The sequence below is a fragment of the Neophocaena asiaeorientalis genome, unplaced genomic scaffold (genome assembly GCF_003031525.2).
Source record: "Neophocaena asiaeorientalis asiaeorientalis breed wild unplaced genomic scaffold, Neophocaena_asiaeorientalis_V1.1 scaffold762, whole genome shotgun sequence".
In the NCBI taxonomy this organism is placed as follows: Eukaryota; Metazoa; Chordata; class Mammalia; order Artiodactyla; family Phocoenidae; genus Neophocaena; species Neophocaena asiaeorientalis.
The window spans coordinates 242,269-260,406 of NW_020175828.1; the positions used below are offsets into that span (position 1 = coordinate 242,269).

The window sequence follows — 18,138 nt, forward strand, 5'->3', positions numbered from 1 at the left end:
CCACCCGCACCCGACAGTCTCAAGGCACTCTCCATACTTCCCTGCTGGAGTGGTGTCAGGAGAGGCCAGTAAGAGGTTCTCCCGCCCCTCCCAGCCAGGGAGGCATGCAGAGCCTAGCGGGGAGGCCAGACCCCTCCCAGTAGACTCAGAAGTACCTCTCCCCCTGGCCTCAGTGGAGGCCAGATCTCTTCTGTTCCGGGATATAATTTACAATGACTGAGTGATGCCACAGAGAGCTCAGGGCCGTTGGAAGGAAGCTGTGCCCACAGTTCCCCAGAAGAGGGGACCAGGACGTGAGGGGAGGGAGGAATCGAGACAGCCTTCATCACTGGTCAGCGGGAGTGGTCAGCTGGAGGCGTTTTTCATTGGGCAGGACGTGAAGCAGAGGTCAGAGTTTGTGGTTGGAGGATTTGAAATATGATTGTAGCACGCCCAGGAAAGCCAGGCAGCAGGGGAGACGTAAACAACTTTGTCCATTAGTTTGGATCCGTAGATGCCAGATCGTCAGGTACACCACCTGTAAACGCTGGGTAGAACACCCCCATGCCAGAGCACTGTCAAGAGGAAGCCAGTTAGGACAGAAGATGGAAGTGAGCTCCAGGATCGCATAGCGTAATACCCAGAGTTATACCCAGAATGTCCAGCTTCAGCTGAGAATCACTCCTCGTGCTGAGAACCAGGAGGACCCCAAAGCGAATGAAAAGAAGACAAGCAGTGGGTGCCAGCGCCATTCTGACCGTGGGCCACTCCCCAGATTCGGTAGAAGGCATACATCTGCAGATTTAAGACGCTGAGTGAGCCTCAGAGCGGATAAACGCAGAGAAGTCCACACAGAGACCCACAGTCAAGTGAACAAACGTGAAGGACAGAGAAATAATTTTGAGGGGCTTCCCTGGTGGCCCAGTGGTTAAGAATCTGCCTGCCAGTGCAGGGGACACAGGTTCGGTCCCTGGTCCGGGAGGATCCCACGTGGCGTGGAGCAGCTAAGCCTGTGCACCACGACTACTGAAGCCCTCACGCCTCGAGCCCATGTTCCGCAACAAGAGAAGCCACTGCAGTGAGAAGCCCACGCACCGCAACGAAGAGCAGCCCCCGCTCACCGCAACTAGAGAAAGCCCGCGTGCAGCAATGAAGGCCCAACGCGGCCAAAAATAAAAATAAATTTATTTTTTAAAAAAAAGAAGAAGAAATAATTTTGAAAGCAATGAGAGAGAATGGCATCTTACCTGCAGGAAAAACAATTCAAATGACAGTGCATTTCTCATCAGAAACCATGCAGGCCAGAAGGAACTGGAAAGTATTTTTCGTGTGCTGAAAAAAAGAACTCGGTCAATTCAATCCTAGATTCAGCAAAAATAAAAATTAAAGATAAAAACGAGGGAGGAATCAAGACGCTCCCAGGTGAAGGAAAACTACGACACCTTGTCACCAGCAGCGCCTAGAGGAACCTTAGGGCGTCAGGAAGAAAGGACACGGCAAGCACCAGGCTTTGCTTCTGCTCGTGTGTCTTACGGTGGAGGCAGAAATGGGCACTGTGTGATGTGGCTGTGTCAGTAGGTGACGTTAGAAATGGGCACTGTGTGATGTGGCTGTGTCAGTAGGTGACGTTAGAAATGGGCACTGTGTGATGTGGCTGTGTCAGTAGGTGACGTTAGAAATGGGCACTGTGTGATGTGGCTGTGTCAGTAGGTGACGTTAGGATGAGCTCGACCAGTCGCGGAGGATAACGGGGGAGGCCACCACGTTCCCTCCATGATGAGGTAGGTGCAGCATGTGATACCAGAGCAGCCCCTGAAAATGGACGCAGAGGTGTGCTCAGAAGCGCAGGAGACAAGTGCGGATGGGATCCACGTGCCCCACGGGAAGATGGGGAAAGGAAACAAACAACCCCGATGTCCTTCACGGGGCGAACGGTAAAACCAGGACGTTTGTACCATGCAGGGTGCTCACTAAGGAAAGGAGTGGATTATTACTCCACACACCGCGTGGGTCCTCAAGGAGTCCCCAAAGGCTGTGCGCTGTGCAGTCCCATCCCTGTAATGCTCTTCAAGTGACAGAATCACAGGGATGAAGAGCAGATTGGTGGGTGGTTCCCAGGGGTCAAGAGCGGGCGGGAGTGTTTGTGAGGTCCTCGTGGGGACAGGTGTCTTCTGCCTGGACTGGCTCGGCATCGCGTTCCGGCGGTGGTTTGATACTGCACGTTGCAAGGTGTTAGCCACGGGGAGGAGCCGTGTGGCTGCACGTCCACCCACGGTTGTCTCACAGTTGACGCAGGTAGCGGTCGTGTCCTCCTCACAGGGTCACTGGGGGGTTTAAATGGGGGGAGCAGGTGGCACTGTTGCCCTTTGTTCCTCCTCTCCTCTCCCCTCGTCCCTGCACAGTGCAGGACGGGAGAAGCGTGGGGTTCGGGCAGCAGGGCTGCTCCCTGGGCAGAGAGCAGGCCCTGAGTGGGTGTCTTCGCATCTCGGGGTGGGTCCTGGCTGTTGACCCTAAGGTCCCACCCTCTGTCAGAAGGTCTGATCGCTGCAAACCTGGAATCGGGGCCTTGGTAGTGGGGGTTTATCTTGTGTTTGGCAAAGCATAGTAGGAAGGTGGTTTCTTTCTTTTTTTTTATAAATGTATTTATTTTATTTATTTATTTTTGGCTGCATTGGGTCTTCATTGCTGCGCACGGGCCCTCTCTAGTTGCAGCGAGCGGGAGGTTGCAGAGCACGGGCTCTAGGCGCGCAGGCCTCAGCAGCTGTAGCACGCGGGCTCAGCCGTTGTCGCTCGCAGGCTCCAGAGCGCAGACCCAGCAGCTGCGGTGCACGGGCCCAGCCGCTCCGCGGCATGTGGGATCTTTCGGACCAGGGCTCGAAGCCATGTTCCCTTCATTGGCAGGCGGGCTCTCAACCCCCGCGCCACCAGGGAAGCCCAGGAAGGTGGTTTCTAATCAGACACTTAGCTCCCAAGCGTGCGAATGCACACAGCACAGACCCGTAGTGACCCTGCAGGAGGTAATTGGCTGGCTTCCTTTGACAGCTGATCGCTGAGGAGGGTGTGGACAGCCTCAACGTCAAGGAGCTACAGGCAGCGTGTCGGGCGCGAGGCATGCGGGCCCTGGGCGTCACGGAAGACCGTCTGCGGGGCCAGCTGAAGCAGGTGCGTACCTGCGGCGTGGTGGGGGGCCCTTCCGTCCCAGCAGGGGGCGGGAGGCGCTCCGGCTCAGCTGCCGCCTGGGCCGGGGCCTGTGTGCGCTCCGCACGCGGTGGCTGCCCGCCGCTCCTGGGCGCCGCTCCGATCTCCCTCCCCGGCTCTTGGTCGCCTTTGCTGTGCTTGCTCTTCCCTCCGCCCCGTCTTCTGTGGACTCACGAGGATGAGGTCAGCTTCCTTTGAAATTCCAGTACGACTCTCAACTGAGGCCAGGGGGGTTTGGGGAAGTAGGACCCAGGCCAGGCCGACCTCCGAAATTCCTGCTCTTGGCAGCCTGGGTCTGAGTGACCCTGCTTCTCCGGCCGCTCAGAGGGCCCTCGGGCAGAAGCCAGGGGCCAGCTCTGGAGGGCCACAGGCCTGCCCCGCCGGCATGGGTCTGAGTGGATGCGATGATGGGTAGGCAATGTTCACAGCAACTCAGCCTTCGTATCAAAAGGGGCAGGGCGCCAGCTGGGCACCCCCTCGGGTTGTCTTCCCAGTGTAGACAGAGATCTGTTGACACCCGCTGCACCCCCTGCTGACACAGACGGTGCTTAGTGGGCAGTGCATTCTTGTCCTTGTCTTCACTGCCCTTGTCTCCGACAGGGTCTCCTCGCAGACCATCCTCTGTGGGGGGTGCCCTGGGTCCGCCTGGGCTGGAGCACACCTGGGGCACTCGAGTGTGGGGCACTGTGCCCGAGGGATGTCAGGACTCGGGGTGTTTCGGTTTCCAAGGGCTCAGGTGTCTTCCTTCTCTCGTCGTTTAACCTGTGCTCGGCGTTTTCTCCCCATTCTGAGAGTTCTTCTCGCCCCATCTTTTGTTCTGTGTCTACCTTGTGTCCAAGCATTGTCGGGGTCTCTTTTGTCAGTTTGAACATTGTCTGTGTCACTAAAATAGCCTCAAACAGTGCCCAGCTCATGGTAGCTGTGCAAACCTCAAACGCCGAATGAATTCACCAGCACCACCTTTGGAGTTTCTGTGCCATTGTTAAGTGAAGAACTTTGGGAACAGGACCTGGCCGTCTCGCTCAGTGTTTTACAAGCCCTGCGGCCTCGCTGCGGGGTGTCTCCTGCTCCCAACAAGCATTGTCGGGGTCTCTTTTGTCAGTTTGAACATTGTCTGTGTCACTAAAATAGCCTCAAACAGTGCCCAGCTCATGGTAGCTGTGCAAACCTCAAACGCCGAATGAATTCACCAGCACCACCTTTGGAGTTTCTGTGCCATTGTTAAGTGAAGAACTTTGGGAACAGGACCTGGCCGTCTCGCTCAGTGTTTTACAAGCCCTGCGGCCTCGCTGCGGGGTGTCTCCTGCTCCCATGACTGAGGTGGGCAGTGGGCGTTAGCACAGCGGCCTCGCTGCGGGGTGTCTCCTGCTCCCGTGACTGAGGTGGGCAGTGGGCGTTAGCACAGCGGCCTCGCTGCGGGGTGTCTCCTGCTCCCGTGACTGAGGTGGGCAGTGGGCGTTAGCACAGCGGCCTCGCTGCGGGGTGTCTCCTGCTCCCGTGACTGAGGTGGGCAGTGGGCGTTAGCACAGCGGCCTCGCTGCGGGGTGTCTCCTGCTCCCGTGACTGAGGTGGGCAGTGGGCGTTAGCACAGCGGCCTCGCTGCGGGGTGTCTCCTGCTCCCGTGACTGAGGTGGGCAGTGGGCGTTAGCACAGCGGCCTCGCTGCGGGGTGTCTCCTGCTCCCGTGATTGAGGTGGGCAGTGGGCGTTAGCACAGCGGCCTCGCTGCGGGGTGTCTCCTGCTCCCGTGATTGAGGTGGGCAGTGGGCGTTAGCACAGCGGCCTCGCTGCGGGGTGTCTCCTGCTCCCGTGATTGAGGTGGGCAGTGGGCGTTAGCACAGCGGCCTCGCTGCGGGGTGTCTCCTGCTCCCGTGATTGAGGTGGGCAGTGGGCGTTAGCACAGCGGCCTCGCTGCGGGGTGTCTCCTGCTCCCGTGATTGAGGTGGGCAGTGGGCGTTAGCACAGCGGCCTCGCTGCGGGGTGTCTCCTGCTCCCGTGATTGAGGTGGGCAGTGGGCGTTAGCACAGCGGCCTCGCTGCGGGGTGTCTCCTGCTCCCGTGATTGAGGTGGGCAGTGGGCGTTAGCACAGCGGCCTCGCTGCGGGGTGTCTCCTGCTCCCGTGACTGAGGTGGGCAGTGGGCGTTAGCACAGCGGCCTCGCTGCGGGGTGTCTCCTGCTCCCGTGACTGAGGTGGGCAGTGGGCGTTAGCACAGCGGCCTCGCTGCGGGGTGTCTCCTGCTCCCGTGATTGAGGTGGGCAGTGGGCGTTAGCACAGCGGCCTCGCTGCGGGGTGTCTCCTGCTCCCGTGAACCTTGTCTTCACTGCCCTTGTCTCCGACAGGGTCTCCTCGCAGACCATCCTCTGTGGGGGGTGCCCTGGGTCCGCCTGGGCTGGAGCACACCTGGGGCACTCGAGTGTGGGGCACTGTGCCCGAGGGATGTCAGGACTCGGGGTGTTTCGGTTTCCAAGGGCTCAGGTGTCTTCCTTCTCTCGTCGTTTAACCTGTGCTCGGCGTTTTCTCCCCATTCTGAGAGTTCTTCTCGCCCCATCTTTTGTTCTGTGTCTACCTTGTGTCCAAGCATTGTCGGGGTCTCTTTTGTCAGTTTGAACATTGTCTGTGTCACTAAAATAGCCTCAAACAGTGCCCAGCTCATGGTAGCTGTGCAAACCTCAAACGCCGAATGAATTCACCAGCACCACCTTTGGAGTTTCTGTGCCATTGTTAAGTGAAGAACTTTGGGAACAGGACCTGGCCGTCTCGCTCAGTGTTTTACAAGCCCAGCGGCCTCGCTGCGGGGTGTCTCCTGCTCCCGTGACTGAGGTGGGCAGTGGGCGTTAGCACAGCGGCCTCGCTGCGGGGTGTCTCCTGCTCCCGTGACTGAGGTGGGCAGTGGGCGTTAGCACAGCGGCCTCGCTGCGGGGTGTCACGTGACTGAGGCGGGCAGTGGGCGTTAGCACAGCGGTAAATAGACCCTTCGGAGCTTGCGGGGTCTCTCCCAGGAGAACTTGCTCGGGGTACATACGGGTCCGCCCACTCAGGTGCCGCCGTGGTTGTTGCCACCAATGTCCTCCTCCTCCGCTCCCCTACGCAAACCGGAACAGAGAGGGAAGTTCCAGGGCCAGAAGCCCTTGCCCGGGTCACAGGAAATGTGGGTGGGACGAGGCCGACAGGTGAGTCTGGGTCTCCACCTCCCACTTCCAGTGGCTGGAGCTGCACCTGCACCAGGAGATCCCGACGTCGCTGCTCATCCTGTCCCGGGCCATGTACCTTCCTGACACCCTCTCTCCCGCCGACCAGCTCAAGTCCACCCTGCAGACCCTTCCGGAGATTGTGGTGCGTGTTGCAAGGCCCCCTTCTGCTGCTCACTCTGCCGGGGGCCCTCTCCCTTCTGGGGGAGCCCCCGGACCCACCACTCGCCCCCTCCTTTCTTGTCTGCCCTCTGCACGTTGAGGGCCCTGCGGTGCGTGCAGAAGGTGGCCCTTGGGGTCCTCAGGGCGTTTCCCAGCAGCCGGGGTTCCTGCTCCTCGGAGAGCAAGCCCTGATGGCCAAGACACCCCGAGACCCGGGCCGGGCGCCGTGTGGGCTGCTCTGGCGGGGGCGCACCTGCCCCGCTTCCAAGCGTGCTCACGGGTGTCCCCTCCCTGAAGGCGAAGGAGGCCCAGGTGAAGGTGGCCGAGGTGGAGGGCGAGCAGGTGGACAACAAGGCGAAGCTGGAGGCCACGCTGCAGGAGGAGGCAGCCATCCAGCAGGAGCACCGCGAGAAAGAGCTGCAGAGGCGGTCCCAGGCGGCGGTGAGCGGGCAGCGGGGCGGTGGAAGGGCTGGGCCCATGGGTGGGGTGGGGTGGGGGCACGGGGAGGCAGACGCACTCTTGCGGCTCGGGCGCCAGTCAGCGCAAGCGGCCGGCCCTGAGGCCCTGAAGCTGGGGTTCGAGGCTGTGGCGACCTCCCCGAGGCCTCCAGCAGCCCGTAGATGCTGGGGCGCGGATGCAGAAGCTGCGTGACCGCGCTCATCACGCGCTGTGCCCATGTGGAGGGTCCTGCGGCGGAACCTGGCGGAGGCAGACCCCACTGCCAGCCGGCCGGGCTCTGTAGACCTTGCCCCTCGCTTGGCGGCCCTCTGGCCAGCGGCACGTCTGCCGGTGTGGATGCCTGGGAAGGCCACGGTCTGACGGGTGGTGCTGAGCCGGCAGTGGCCTTGCGTTTCAGAAGGAAGTGGAGCCTGAAGTGGTGGCAGAAGGTGCCCCTGGGAGGCTGGTGGTCGAGCCGCAGCCGGAAGAGCCTGATGTGACCCTGCCGTCCGAGGCCCTGACGGACAGCGCGCCCGTCCTAGAGGGCTTGAAGGTAATGGCGCCCGCCTGGAGGGAGCGGTGTTGGAGCCGCACCGCAGGGCCAGAGAGCCCGCCTGCAGCGGGGGGGGTCCCGAGGAAGCGGGGCCGGAAGGCCGCAGCCTGGCTTCTCGGGGTGACGGTGGATGATCGAGGGGCGAGGAGAGCGAGGCCGGGGAGGGTGAGGCGGCCCTGCCCTGGCTGCAGCCCCTGTGCTCCGCGTGGCAGGGCCCCCAGCGGGGAAGCCCCCCTTGCTGTCCCCTTCCCAGCTGCCCGGCGCAGGGGGCCCGATGTGCGCTGCGCGCTGGGGGTGCTCGCTTCTGGCAGCCTTGCCGTCGTGGTTGTAGCTCATGTTCCTCATGAGACGCCTTCCGCCAGGGGAACCGCCAGGTGGCCCCTGGCACACGGAGCATGATGGGCAGAACAGCTTCTGAAGGCGTGTTGGGGGCAGGAGGTGTTTACTAGGTGGGCAGCAGCAGCGTCGGGCAGCTGGAGTAGGAGACAGAAACCAGGACGGCAGCTTTATGTCTGGGGATTCCCAGCGAGGTCCAGGGGTGGGGCGGGTGGGGGACCACCGCATTCAGAGGGGGTCAGAGGGGGGACGAGGCTGTGGTGGGGGGTGCGTGTGAAGTCGAGTGTGTTGATACCTGGGTAGAGGGGTGGGCCTCGTCACGTGTCCTGAGGGCCGGGTGGATGGGGACTGACCCCTGATGGGCCCCGCGGGGTCATTGGAGGTGGAGGGAAGGGCCCCACTGCAGGGCCTCAGGGAGGAGCCTCCTCCAGTCCTGTGCGTATGAGAAGAGAAATCATAAAGCATCAACACCGGGGGTCTTGGTGAAGGGAGCTGTGGGCTGCAGGGCTGGTGTGGTGTGCTGTGGTGGAAAGGGGCTGGCATAGCCTGGGATAAGTCCGGTGAGCCTCTGTTCACCCGGTGATGGCCCAGGAGACAGATGAAGACCCACACGCTCTTGTCACTGATAAGAGGCCGAGAGGAGGAGGGTCCCGGGAGCCTGGGCTGACCTAGGCTTGAAGGGTGACCCTGGGAAAGGTCAGGAACCAAGGTACCAGGGTCATTTTGAAGGCAGTTTGGGGCTGAGGCCAGGAAGCTGAACAGAGGCGGGGCCTGGTCGGGCCCATGGAGCGTGGTCTGGGAGAAGGGGTCACTCGTCAGCAGTAGGGCCAGGATGGTTGGCTGTCTCCATGGAAACAGATGCATTCCATTTCCAGTGGATTCAAGACTTAGACGTGAAAGGACATTTAAACTCTCCGGAGAGCTTATGAACTAAGGATCGCCAAGAATTTCTTAGCAAGGAGCACAAACCTTTAAAAGCTTACACTGAAGAACCTTCATTTGTTGGGAAGGTGCCACAAAGAGTCGGGGCACCGCCGTTTCCTATTTGCAGCACAAGGCTGGGTCTTATTGGTATTGACCATTTACTCGGACAGAGACCTGAATAGCTCTAGGAAATTGAGTTGGTAGCTGAAGAACCTCTCCACAAGCCCCAGACCCACATGGCTTCAGGGGTGAAGTTGCTGGTGAGTCCAAACATGTAAAGAATAAACCCCTCCCGTGCTACACAAGCTCTTGGCAGAAAGTTGAGAAGAGGATATTCTGAGATGAGCATCCCCTGATGCCAAAACCAGATGGGTACGAGACAGCTACAGACCAGTATCTGTCCTGAACACAGGTGTGAAATTCTCAACAAGTTTCTAGTACGTGAAATGCAGCTGTTCTGTAGAAAGGATAATACACTGTGACCTGGTGGGGTTTGTCCAAGGAATACAAGAAAATTAGTCGATGTAACGAGCACATTAACAGCCTCAAGAGAAAAACCATGTACGATCATTTCAGTAGATGCACAAAAAGCGCTTGGCAGAATACAGCATCTCTTCTCAATTGAAAAGGTCTCTCAGCAAACCCGTGGAAGCGAACCTTCTCAACCCCACTTAAAGCAGCCAGAGTGGCACCTGCGGTCACAGGATCCCTAACGGTAGCATGGGCGTCTGCTGTCACCACCGTCTCAGCATCGGACTGCGGGTCTGGCCAGGATGGTTAGAGAAAAACAAGTAAAATCACACAGAAGCGAAACTTTATTCACGGATGACGTGAGCACCTAAAAGGTCATTGTACTTGTTTGTACTAGTAACGAACAATCAAGTTGAAGTTCTAAGAAGCATATCACACAGTGGTATCCAGAAAGTGAACTACTTAGGGATGCGTTTGAAAGTAGATGTGAAGAGCCGTACAGGATGCTGTCAAGTGTTGCTGAGGTGGGTTAAAGCGGTAACTAAATGGGGAGCTTCACTGCACTCGTGGACGTGAAGGCTTGGTGTTGGTAGGCTGTTAATTCTCCCCAGCCGATCTGTGGATTCAACACCATCAAAATCCCAGCAGGCTTTGTTGTTGACGTTGACAAACTTACTCTAAAACATATATGGAAATTCAGAGGACCTAGAATAGCCACGACGATGGAGAGAAGCAGGTTTGGCGTATCTGCGGATGGAATCGTACACGGCGGTCAGAAGGAACACACCGTCACGTGGGTGAATCTCAGGGTGACGGAGCTCAAGCCATGTGATACCGTTTGTCAGAATTCCAGCACACGAGGCTGTCGTGGCAGAAGGCAGGCCAGTGGGGTGGGGGTGGGGACGTGGGCACGAGGAAACCTTCAGGGTAACGATACTTCTCTGTCGGGCGGTCGTCGCTCCGTGGCTATGCACGTCTGCCGGATACATTTGCACAGGTGCGCTCGGGTGCAGGAGGCCCCTCGGACAGCGAAGACAGTGACTGCAGGTGCCTGTCGCCTCGCCCAGAGCCCAAGACTGGCACGTGCAGTGTGGACACGGGACACGGATAGAAAAGTGGCCAAGCCTTCGGGGGAAAGCCAGTTACTCCCCTTCATGTAGGGTTTCGGTTTGCTTGTTTATTTTCTTTCCAGGAAGAGGAAATAACTCAGGAGGAAATTGACATACTCAGTGACGCCTGCTCGAAACTGAAGGGTCAGAAGAAATCTCTGACGAAAGAGAAGGAGGAGCTGGAGCTGCTGAAGGAGGACGTCCAGGACTACAGCGAGGTGCGGCGTGGGGGGAGGGGCGGCGGGGGCGGGGCTGAGGCTACACACAGAGTAAACCCAGGCTGCATCGCCCCGAGTATTCAGTGATGCCTCCATCAGATAAGGGAAAAGCTGGCCAGATGGTCTTTGGAGAGAAAACTGAATTTAAGTAAATCTTATCCAGTAGCTTTTCTAGTCATCCCACTCTGTCACTTTCCCCTGGAATGCCGGCCATTCGCCCTTGTCGATGACACGCATATATCTTTTTAGTTTCTAAACACATGAAGGTATCAGATAAACAGTCTGGTCACTTGGTATATGAAATCTTATTTTTGTTCATGATTCCCCGAAAGAGACTTCTTTCTTACATACTATTTATTTATTTTAAGATTGGTAAAAATAATCTGTTATTTTCTGAACTTTGTCGTGGCAGCCCTCTTGTGTGGGTTCTCCAGTCCCCACCTCACCTCCCGTTCTTCCCTGTGACGCTTGCTCGTAGGGAAAACCACAAGTTGGAATTTAAGAAGGCACTCACCATTCCTGGATTCTTTCACCGTCAGGAAGAAAGTTGGGGTTCAGGACAGAGTTCACTTCCTTTGCTACAAAAACAGTGCTTGAGTTTGCAATGAGAACCAATTTGCATGATAGACAGCAGTAAGCCTGCTGCTTTGTGGCTCGAGTTCATGGGACTGCGCCGCGCACAGCCTAGACCTTTCCACCTTGATGATGGAGTCTGTCTGGGTTAATCCAGTTACTTCTGCAAGGTGAACTTAAGGTTTCTATTTTAGTTTTAAGGCAGTCTTTTTACAAGCAAATAATTTTATTAGGACTTGCAGGAGATCAAGAAGGAACTTTCAAAGACTGGCAAAGAAATCTACGTGGAAGAGTCTAAAGCCAGCAAGAGGCTGACGAAGCGGGTACAGCAGATGATTGGGCAGATCGACAGCCTGCTCACGCAGCTGGAGGCCGATCAGAAGGCTGGCAAGCTGGGCGTGGCCGCCGAGGGCTCGCCTGCAGGGTGAGTGTGCCACGCAGTCGCCAGGGGCCTGGAGCCCGGGGGGCCCAGGGCCTTTCTGACCGGAGCACGTTTCTCAGCTTTGGTGACCAGCTGCCCCGCCCTTCTGACCTGGCGGCTGCAGCCAGAACCCAGGTGTCCCCACTTCTCCACGACACTGTCACTGAAGCGGCCCCAAGTTGGGTCTTCCTGCACGCGTGCGTGCTCACACACATAAGCACACGCGCACACGGTGCAGCGCTGCCAGCCCACGCCTGGAGGACCTTGGCTGCGGCTGCCTGCTCTCCTGTGTCCACCGCCCCTCCCCCAGCTCTCTCCAGGCTGTCGTCACCGGTCCTTCCAGAGTGTCCTTCGGATCACAGCTCCCTGGGGAACCACCAGCCTCTCCCTGTCCCTTCTCCCCTTCCTCCAGCCTCCTTCCTCTTCCTGAACCCCTGCACACAGGCAACTCAATAATGACCCCCTGCGTGGGGGCCGGCTCTGCACTGGTGTGTCCCACATGCCTGGGACAGCGGCCAGCGGGGGCCAGCGTCGTGTGAGTGGCTGCCGGGCAAATGAAACCCCCCCAGGTGGTAGCGACTGACGCTCGGCGCTCCCGTGGGCCAGACACCGCACCACAAGCGCCCACGTCTCCAGGGGGCAGGCAGGTGGGCTGGCTGCAGGGCCCCCGCTGTCCTCAGGTCAGCGGCCCTTCCGCCCGGGCGAGGCCAGTGTCCCCTCTTGGATTGACCTGCTGTGCTGTGTGGGCCCACTGCCCTCCGCCTGGTCGGAGGGCAGTGTGGCCATACTCAGCCCCTCCCACCCTGTCCAGGGCGCAGGCAGGCCTGAGGGACCCACTGGCCTCGTCCCCACTGGAGAGGCCGGGCTCGCTGGGCGGCTGCACACGCACAGGAGACCCTGGACGGGGCGGTGGTTTCTGTTTCTGTGTCCAAGTTGGCTGGGTGTTCCCAGAGGATGGGGCGAGGGAGCTCTGGAGGGAGGGGCTGTCCGGGGCAGGTCTGACCCACGTGGCCCCAGTGAGGCTGTAGGGGTGCCAGCTGTGCCGCGTGCGGGCTGTGTTCCCCAGGGAGACCGTCATCAGCGTTGCTGAGCTCATCAGTGCCATGAAGCAAATCAAGCACATTCCCGAAAACAAGCTCATCAGCTTGGCCTCGGCCCTGGACGAGAATAAGGACGGCAAGGTCAACATCGACGACCTCGTCAAGGTGGGTCGTGGGGGTCTTGGGGAGCCTTTTCCACCTGTGCGTCCACCCGAGAGGCCCCTGGGGCTGGTCTCGCCCTCGCCGCAAACAGAGTGGAGTCAGGGCAGTGAGGCCGTCCGTCTGGAGCAGGCCACCGGCTCTTGCTTGGCCTCCCCTGGCCCAGCCCTGGCCGGGTCTGCGGAGCACGGTGTTGGGGGGGCTGGGCCATGGCAGCCCGGAGGGGACGCGTGTGGTCCTCGGGGCTGGGCCTCGGGACCCCTGGGGGTGGCCGGAGGCCTGAGAGGGTGCCGGGAGCTTGGGCAGCCCAGGCGACCTGCACGGGGCTCCGCCTCCACAGGATGGCCGCGGGCTCTGGCGTTCCTGTGGAGAGCACGCCTTCGCCGGCAGCTCTCATGGCTCCAGGGTCTCTCCAGCCCGTCGGGGACTTTCCACTCAAACGTCTACCTAGAATGTCAGCGGACGTCACTTTGGTCGGGAGCACGGCCTTCCCCGCTCGTGGGCTGAGCGCCACCACCCTAGCGGCAGCAGTGGCTGGGCGGGGCCTGTCGTCTGGGGCCCCTCCTTGGTGCTCACGGCACTCTGCCCGAGCAGGGCCCAGCCCGGCAGCCTCTCTGTGTCGTCCATCCCACCTTCCTGCAGCCCTGCGACCCGAGGGAGGCACAGCTGGCGCCCTCACCTGGGCCCGCTCCCTGGTGGCTCATAGCCTGGTCTGGGGCTGTGGAGCCTGTTGGCTCCGTGCGGGTGGGGGTCTGGCCCTCAGAAGACCGGGGCAGATGGAGGACCCAGGGCCCCCGGCGGGACAGCGTGGCCTATGGGTGCCAAAGGCCATCCCAGCCTGGTGGCCGTGTGCCGTCTGCCCTCCGTGTCCTGAGGGGAGATTTCATGCTGTGAAGGGGCAGAGCCACCTCTGAGGCCCTCGTCCCTTCCCGTGTGTGCAGGTGATCGAGCTGGTGGACAAAGAAGACATCCACATCTCCACCAGCCAGGTGGCTGAGATTGTGGCCATGCTGGGGAAGGAGGAGAAGGTGGAGGAGAGGGAGAAGGCCAAGGAGAAGGCCGAGAAGGAGGCCGCAGAAGTGAAGAGTTAGGGCCCGCCGGCTCTCGGGTGCCTTGGTGGCCCTTCGTGCGTCTGCCGCAGTGGTCCTAATGTGACAGTTATTGCTTTGAAGTGATTCTTAGAGACAGATCTAATATTTTGTCTGGAATAAATCAGAAACTTCATAATCAGTAATTTTTAATTTCCATCATTCCACGAAGATTCAGCCAGTCTGGATCCCTGAACCCCTCCAGGGAGTCTGCTCTGGATTCACGCGGTGGCCCAGTGCTGGTGTGGTCCCAGCTGTGGCAGGCAAGTGTGCGGCCTGCCGGCAGCGGGGGGTCGTGGCCCCGCACAGCCCCCTGGGCTCCTGAGGCGGCTCGGGCCTCCCCGCGTATCCCCAGGCGGTGTCTGCTGCGGGCGGAGAGAGGACCGGCCGCGTGGACTCCCTGTGCCCGTGGAGCCCCAGGCGCGGGATTGGGGTCGTGCAGACACAGCCGCCTCGGCCTGGAGAGGACGCTTCGTGAGTCGTGGGCCTGGACTCCCACAGATCAGCGTGCACAGGAGCCACTCGTGCACACTCGCAAGCTCACACCTGCAGCGAGTGAGCGAACACGCCCGTCATCTCCGTGGCCTCTGGAGGGCCGCGTTCTCCGACGCGGATGTCAGGTCTCCTGGAAGTTTGCTCTGACGTGTGTATCCGAGCTCTTTCTTGAGTTCTCTTTGATTCTCACCTAACCCTAACCACTTAACTGTACAGAATTTCCTCACATGACAGTCTGCCCACCTGAGTAAATCCAATGTAAATTATGCCAGGAGAGGTGCTAATGAAGCCCTGGAAAATGAAGCATCTCGGGTGCAGTAATTTGTTATGCTTTTAGAAAGTTTCCTCATTTGGGGTGTTAGCGCCTCACCGCCCCCTTGGGTGTTTGGAGCGGGTTTCGCCGCGTGTCCGGTGATGGGTCCACAACCGGCAGCTCGGGGAGGCTGGTGCTCCGTGGCGGGGGTGGGGGTGGGGGTGCTGGGAGGCCTGCGGCCCCAGCTCTGTCCGGCTGCCCACGCGAAGGCTGGGTCAGGTACGGCAAGAACGTTCTTTGGGGGAAAACAGACATAGGAATCGGAAGACGTGGGCCTAGAGTGGCCAGATGAGCTGAGGGAGGACGACGACGAGATGATAGCTTCCAAGTTACTTGAAACTTTTTACCCAGCCGCTAAAGAAGAAACTCGACAAGATAAGATTCTGTATTCTCAGGTGTAAACCTTCGTAAAGGGGCAGTGGGTTCTGAAGGGTTCCTCGTTCGGCTATTCAAGAGGCACGTTCCCCGTGCTTAATTGACACTTACGGGTCCTCTCACACGTGTTTTAGTGGCCTGGTTTTCCGCTGCGGAAGCGTGCTTGCTCGTGAACTTCGTGGTAGCCGGCGTGCCGCGGATGGGGTCATCCTTCCCGCCTCCGTCCTCACCTTGCTGCCTTCGCCAGGCGCCCGGGGCGTCCCCGTCGCTGCCGTCGCACACCCCCCCCGCCCCCCCCGCCCTCCCGGATCGTGCGTGTCTGCGCCCCCGGTGCAGCGGGATCCTTCGCTGGTGTTTGTACCGTGGGCCACGGTCTGCTGCAGGCTTCCCCCTTCGCGTTGCTTGTTTTTACTGTCCTGAAATTTATTTATTGCCGCTGACAGGGGTGCCCGGGTGCAGGTGTATGGAACGCGGCTCTGGGAACGAGAGTCTTACGTGACGAGCGAGGCGTCAGGGCCGACGTCCTCGGGATCTGTGACGCGGAATGGGAATTCTTCCTTCGCTCCACCTAAACACCGGTTTCTTCATTAGGGATTCAGGAAGTTGGCACGTGGCTTCCAGAGTCGCTTTGGAATATCCAAATCCAGACTTTGAGAAGGAAGGGCACCTGGTAACTTGCAGAGAAGAACCTCTAGGCGGTGCTCCTCACGGCGGGCCCTGGGCCGCTGGCGGCTCTGTCTGCGTGTCCGCCAGGGGCCCAGGGCCGGCTTGGCCTGAGGGCCGCCTCCTCGGGCTGTGTGTAAACACCTTGTTTAGAAATAGTGTTTTTATTAAAATATCAAATTCGTGTTCCTGTAACAGCTCAAAACCAGATTTGTGAACCGTGTGGCCCACCGGCAGTCAGGGCGGGAAATGGCAGAGCTGTCTGAGCGTCTGGTCCCAGCCTCGCGGCAGGAGAGCGTGACGAGAGGGCCTTCCAGCGCTCTGGTCCTGGCCTCTGGTGTCCCCTTGTGCTGTGACCGCGTGCCCTGCCCGTCCCCTCAGACTGTGCTGGTGACTAGGCACTCGAGTTGATGTAAGGAGAAGGTTGAATAAAGCGCTGTCTTGATGGCCTGTCTTCCCTGTGACGGTCTGTCAGGTCGGCGAGGCAGCCACTGCCTGACCAGGCTCTCCTCTCCCCGACCCTCAGAGGCCCCGGGGCGGGGGGTGGTCCCTGGTGGGCAGGGCTGGGACCCTGGCCAGCCCTAGGGGGTGGAATTCTGTTCTGAGAGACTGAGGGCCCCTGGGATCAGGGACAGCACTGCCTAAGGGCTGTGCCCTCCACTGTCTGAGGGGGCCCTCAGGAACTGCGGTCTCCCCGACACCAGGGCAGGGCCCAGAGAGCCGACGGGGTGTGTGGACCGGGGGCCAGCCCGCAGCGCCCCCCCGCCCCGCGCCCACTGCCTCCCCGGCTCTCATCTCTGGGCTCCAGGGGCGGGGGGGCCTACCCTGGGCAGAGAGCTGAGGCCCAGCTGGAGGGCCGCCAGGCAGAGGGTCCTACCTCCCCGTCCTCCCAGCGTGGACAGACCGCCCCCCGTGAGCTGGGACGTCCAGCCTGTCTCAGGCGGCCTCACCCCTGCACCGGCCCCAAGTCCTGTGGGGGCTCCTTCTACCCTTGCTGAGCCCCGACCCCTTGCCCAGGGACGTCCTCACCTGCACCCCATCTCTCCCTGAGCCTGGCCTTGGCCACAGTCTGCCCCAGGGGTTCTGCGGGCTCGCACGTGGGTCGTGACCCGTGTGGAAGGGAGATGTTCCTGGGGGTGCAGGCACGGGCAGGGGGCTGCTGGGCCTCAGTGGCTCCTGTCCAGGTTCATCTCACCCCCGGCAGGCACCCAGTCCCCTCATGCTGAGGACTGAGTGTGTCCACTGTACTTGGACCCTCCTCAGGCCGGGCCCCGGGAGAAGGTGGCCGGGGTCGGGGCCATGCGAGTCTTCAGGTTCAAGCCGGTGCCCCAGGATTTGAGGCTTCTCACTTCTGTGGTTCAGAAGGTTACATCGAGGGTCACCAAGGGCTCTGGCAAGGCTGACCCAGGGCGGGGGCGGGCAAGGGGGCTATATATAGTCCAGGGACACCACAGCCAACCTAAAGGGACACTTCGGGCCAAAGCGAGGACAGAATGAGTAGGAAAAAAAGACAAAATCGATCATAAACAAAAATCCACACACCCAGTTGATCCTCAGGAAAGTCTTTCCCTGCTGATGGAGATTCTAAAACAGCGAGAACAGGTGACAGGAAAGAATTGGGGACTACCCTGTTTTCTCAGGAGGAAATAGAGCCCATCCCAGGAAGCTCTTCAGGGAGAATTCCAAGTGGTGGACAGACGGTAGCCGGATGGCTACCCTGGGGTCACGGGCGGGGGTGGGGAGCTGGGTGTGTGGGGCCACTGGCTGTGTGCCCCAGGCACTGCCCCAGACACCCAGCCGGGGAAGTCTCATGGCCCCCCACAGGAGCCACCAGCACGTCCATGGCCATCCCCCTCCAAAAGCCACACGTAGCGGGAGGAGGGACAGCCAGATGGGGTCCTGATTTAAAACCTTTAAAACCTGCATCAACTGTGGTGGGGGGGCGACTGGGGACGTTCTGTTCCCGGTGGCGTCATGTGTTTTTACACGTGGTGATGCGGCCCCCTGAAGACCATGGGGCCGAGAGGTAGACAACTGCGTCAGAGTGTATTCAGGCACCCGCCTGGGGAAGAGGACACCGAGAGGTCGCTGTCCAGCCTGGCGACACTACAGGGGGGGACAAGATTCCGGAGGCCAGGCGGCCAGGACAGAGGTGCAGACGTACACACCAGGTGAGTCACCCCAGGCCGCGAGGGGAAGGCAGAGGGCAAGGCCGGACCTAGAGGTCCGAGAATGGGGGCTCCGGACCCTCTGAGGGCGGGCGGAGCGTTGGCGCCTTGCTCCCTAAGCCCCCCAGCAGCCCGCCCCCGGGCCTGGGCCGGACCCCACCGGCCCTGGGGCTCTGAGAAGACGCCGGGCCGCGGGTGGAGGCGGGGCCGAGGTGAGGGGCGGGGCCAGGCGGGCGAGGGGGCGTGGCAGTGGTGGGGAGGGGAGGGG

At 60.2% G+C, this 18,138-nt stretch overlaps 1 protein-coding gene across 4 annotated transcripts in view; it reads left to right on the forward strand.

The window, feature by feature from the left end:
* The window catches only part of LETM1 (leucine zipper and EF-hand containing transmembrane protein 1), a 35,279-nt gene extending 19,130 nt beyond the window's left edge, over positions 1–16,149 (forward strand). For 2 of the 4 annotated variants that reach the window (XM_024732730.1, XM_024732733.1), the window contains 8 exons: positions 3,022–3,141; positions 6,378–6,509; positions 6,824–6,967; positions 7,383–7,517; positions 10,441–10,575; positions 11,382–11,572; positions 12,636–12,774; positions 13,710–16,149. In XM_024732730.1, coding sequence (XP_024588498.1) covers positions 3,022–3,141; positions 6,378–6,509; positions 6,824–6,967; positions 7,383–7,517; positions 10,441–10,575; positions 11,382–11,572; positions 12,636–12,774; positions 13,710–13,859 — 1,146 coding nt within the window. In that variant the 3' untranslated portion in view covers positions 13,860–16,149. The other 2 variants (XM_024732732.1, XM_024732731.1) reach the window with 2 other exon arrangements.
* Positions 16,150–18,138: the final 1,989 nt, after the last annotated feature.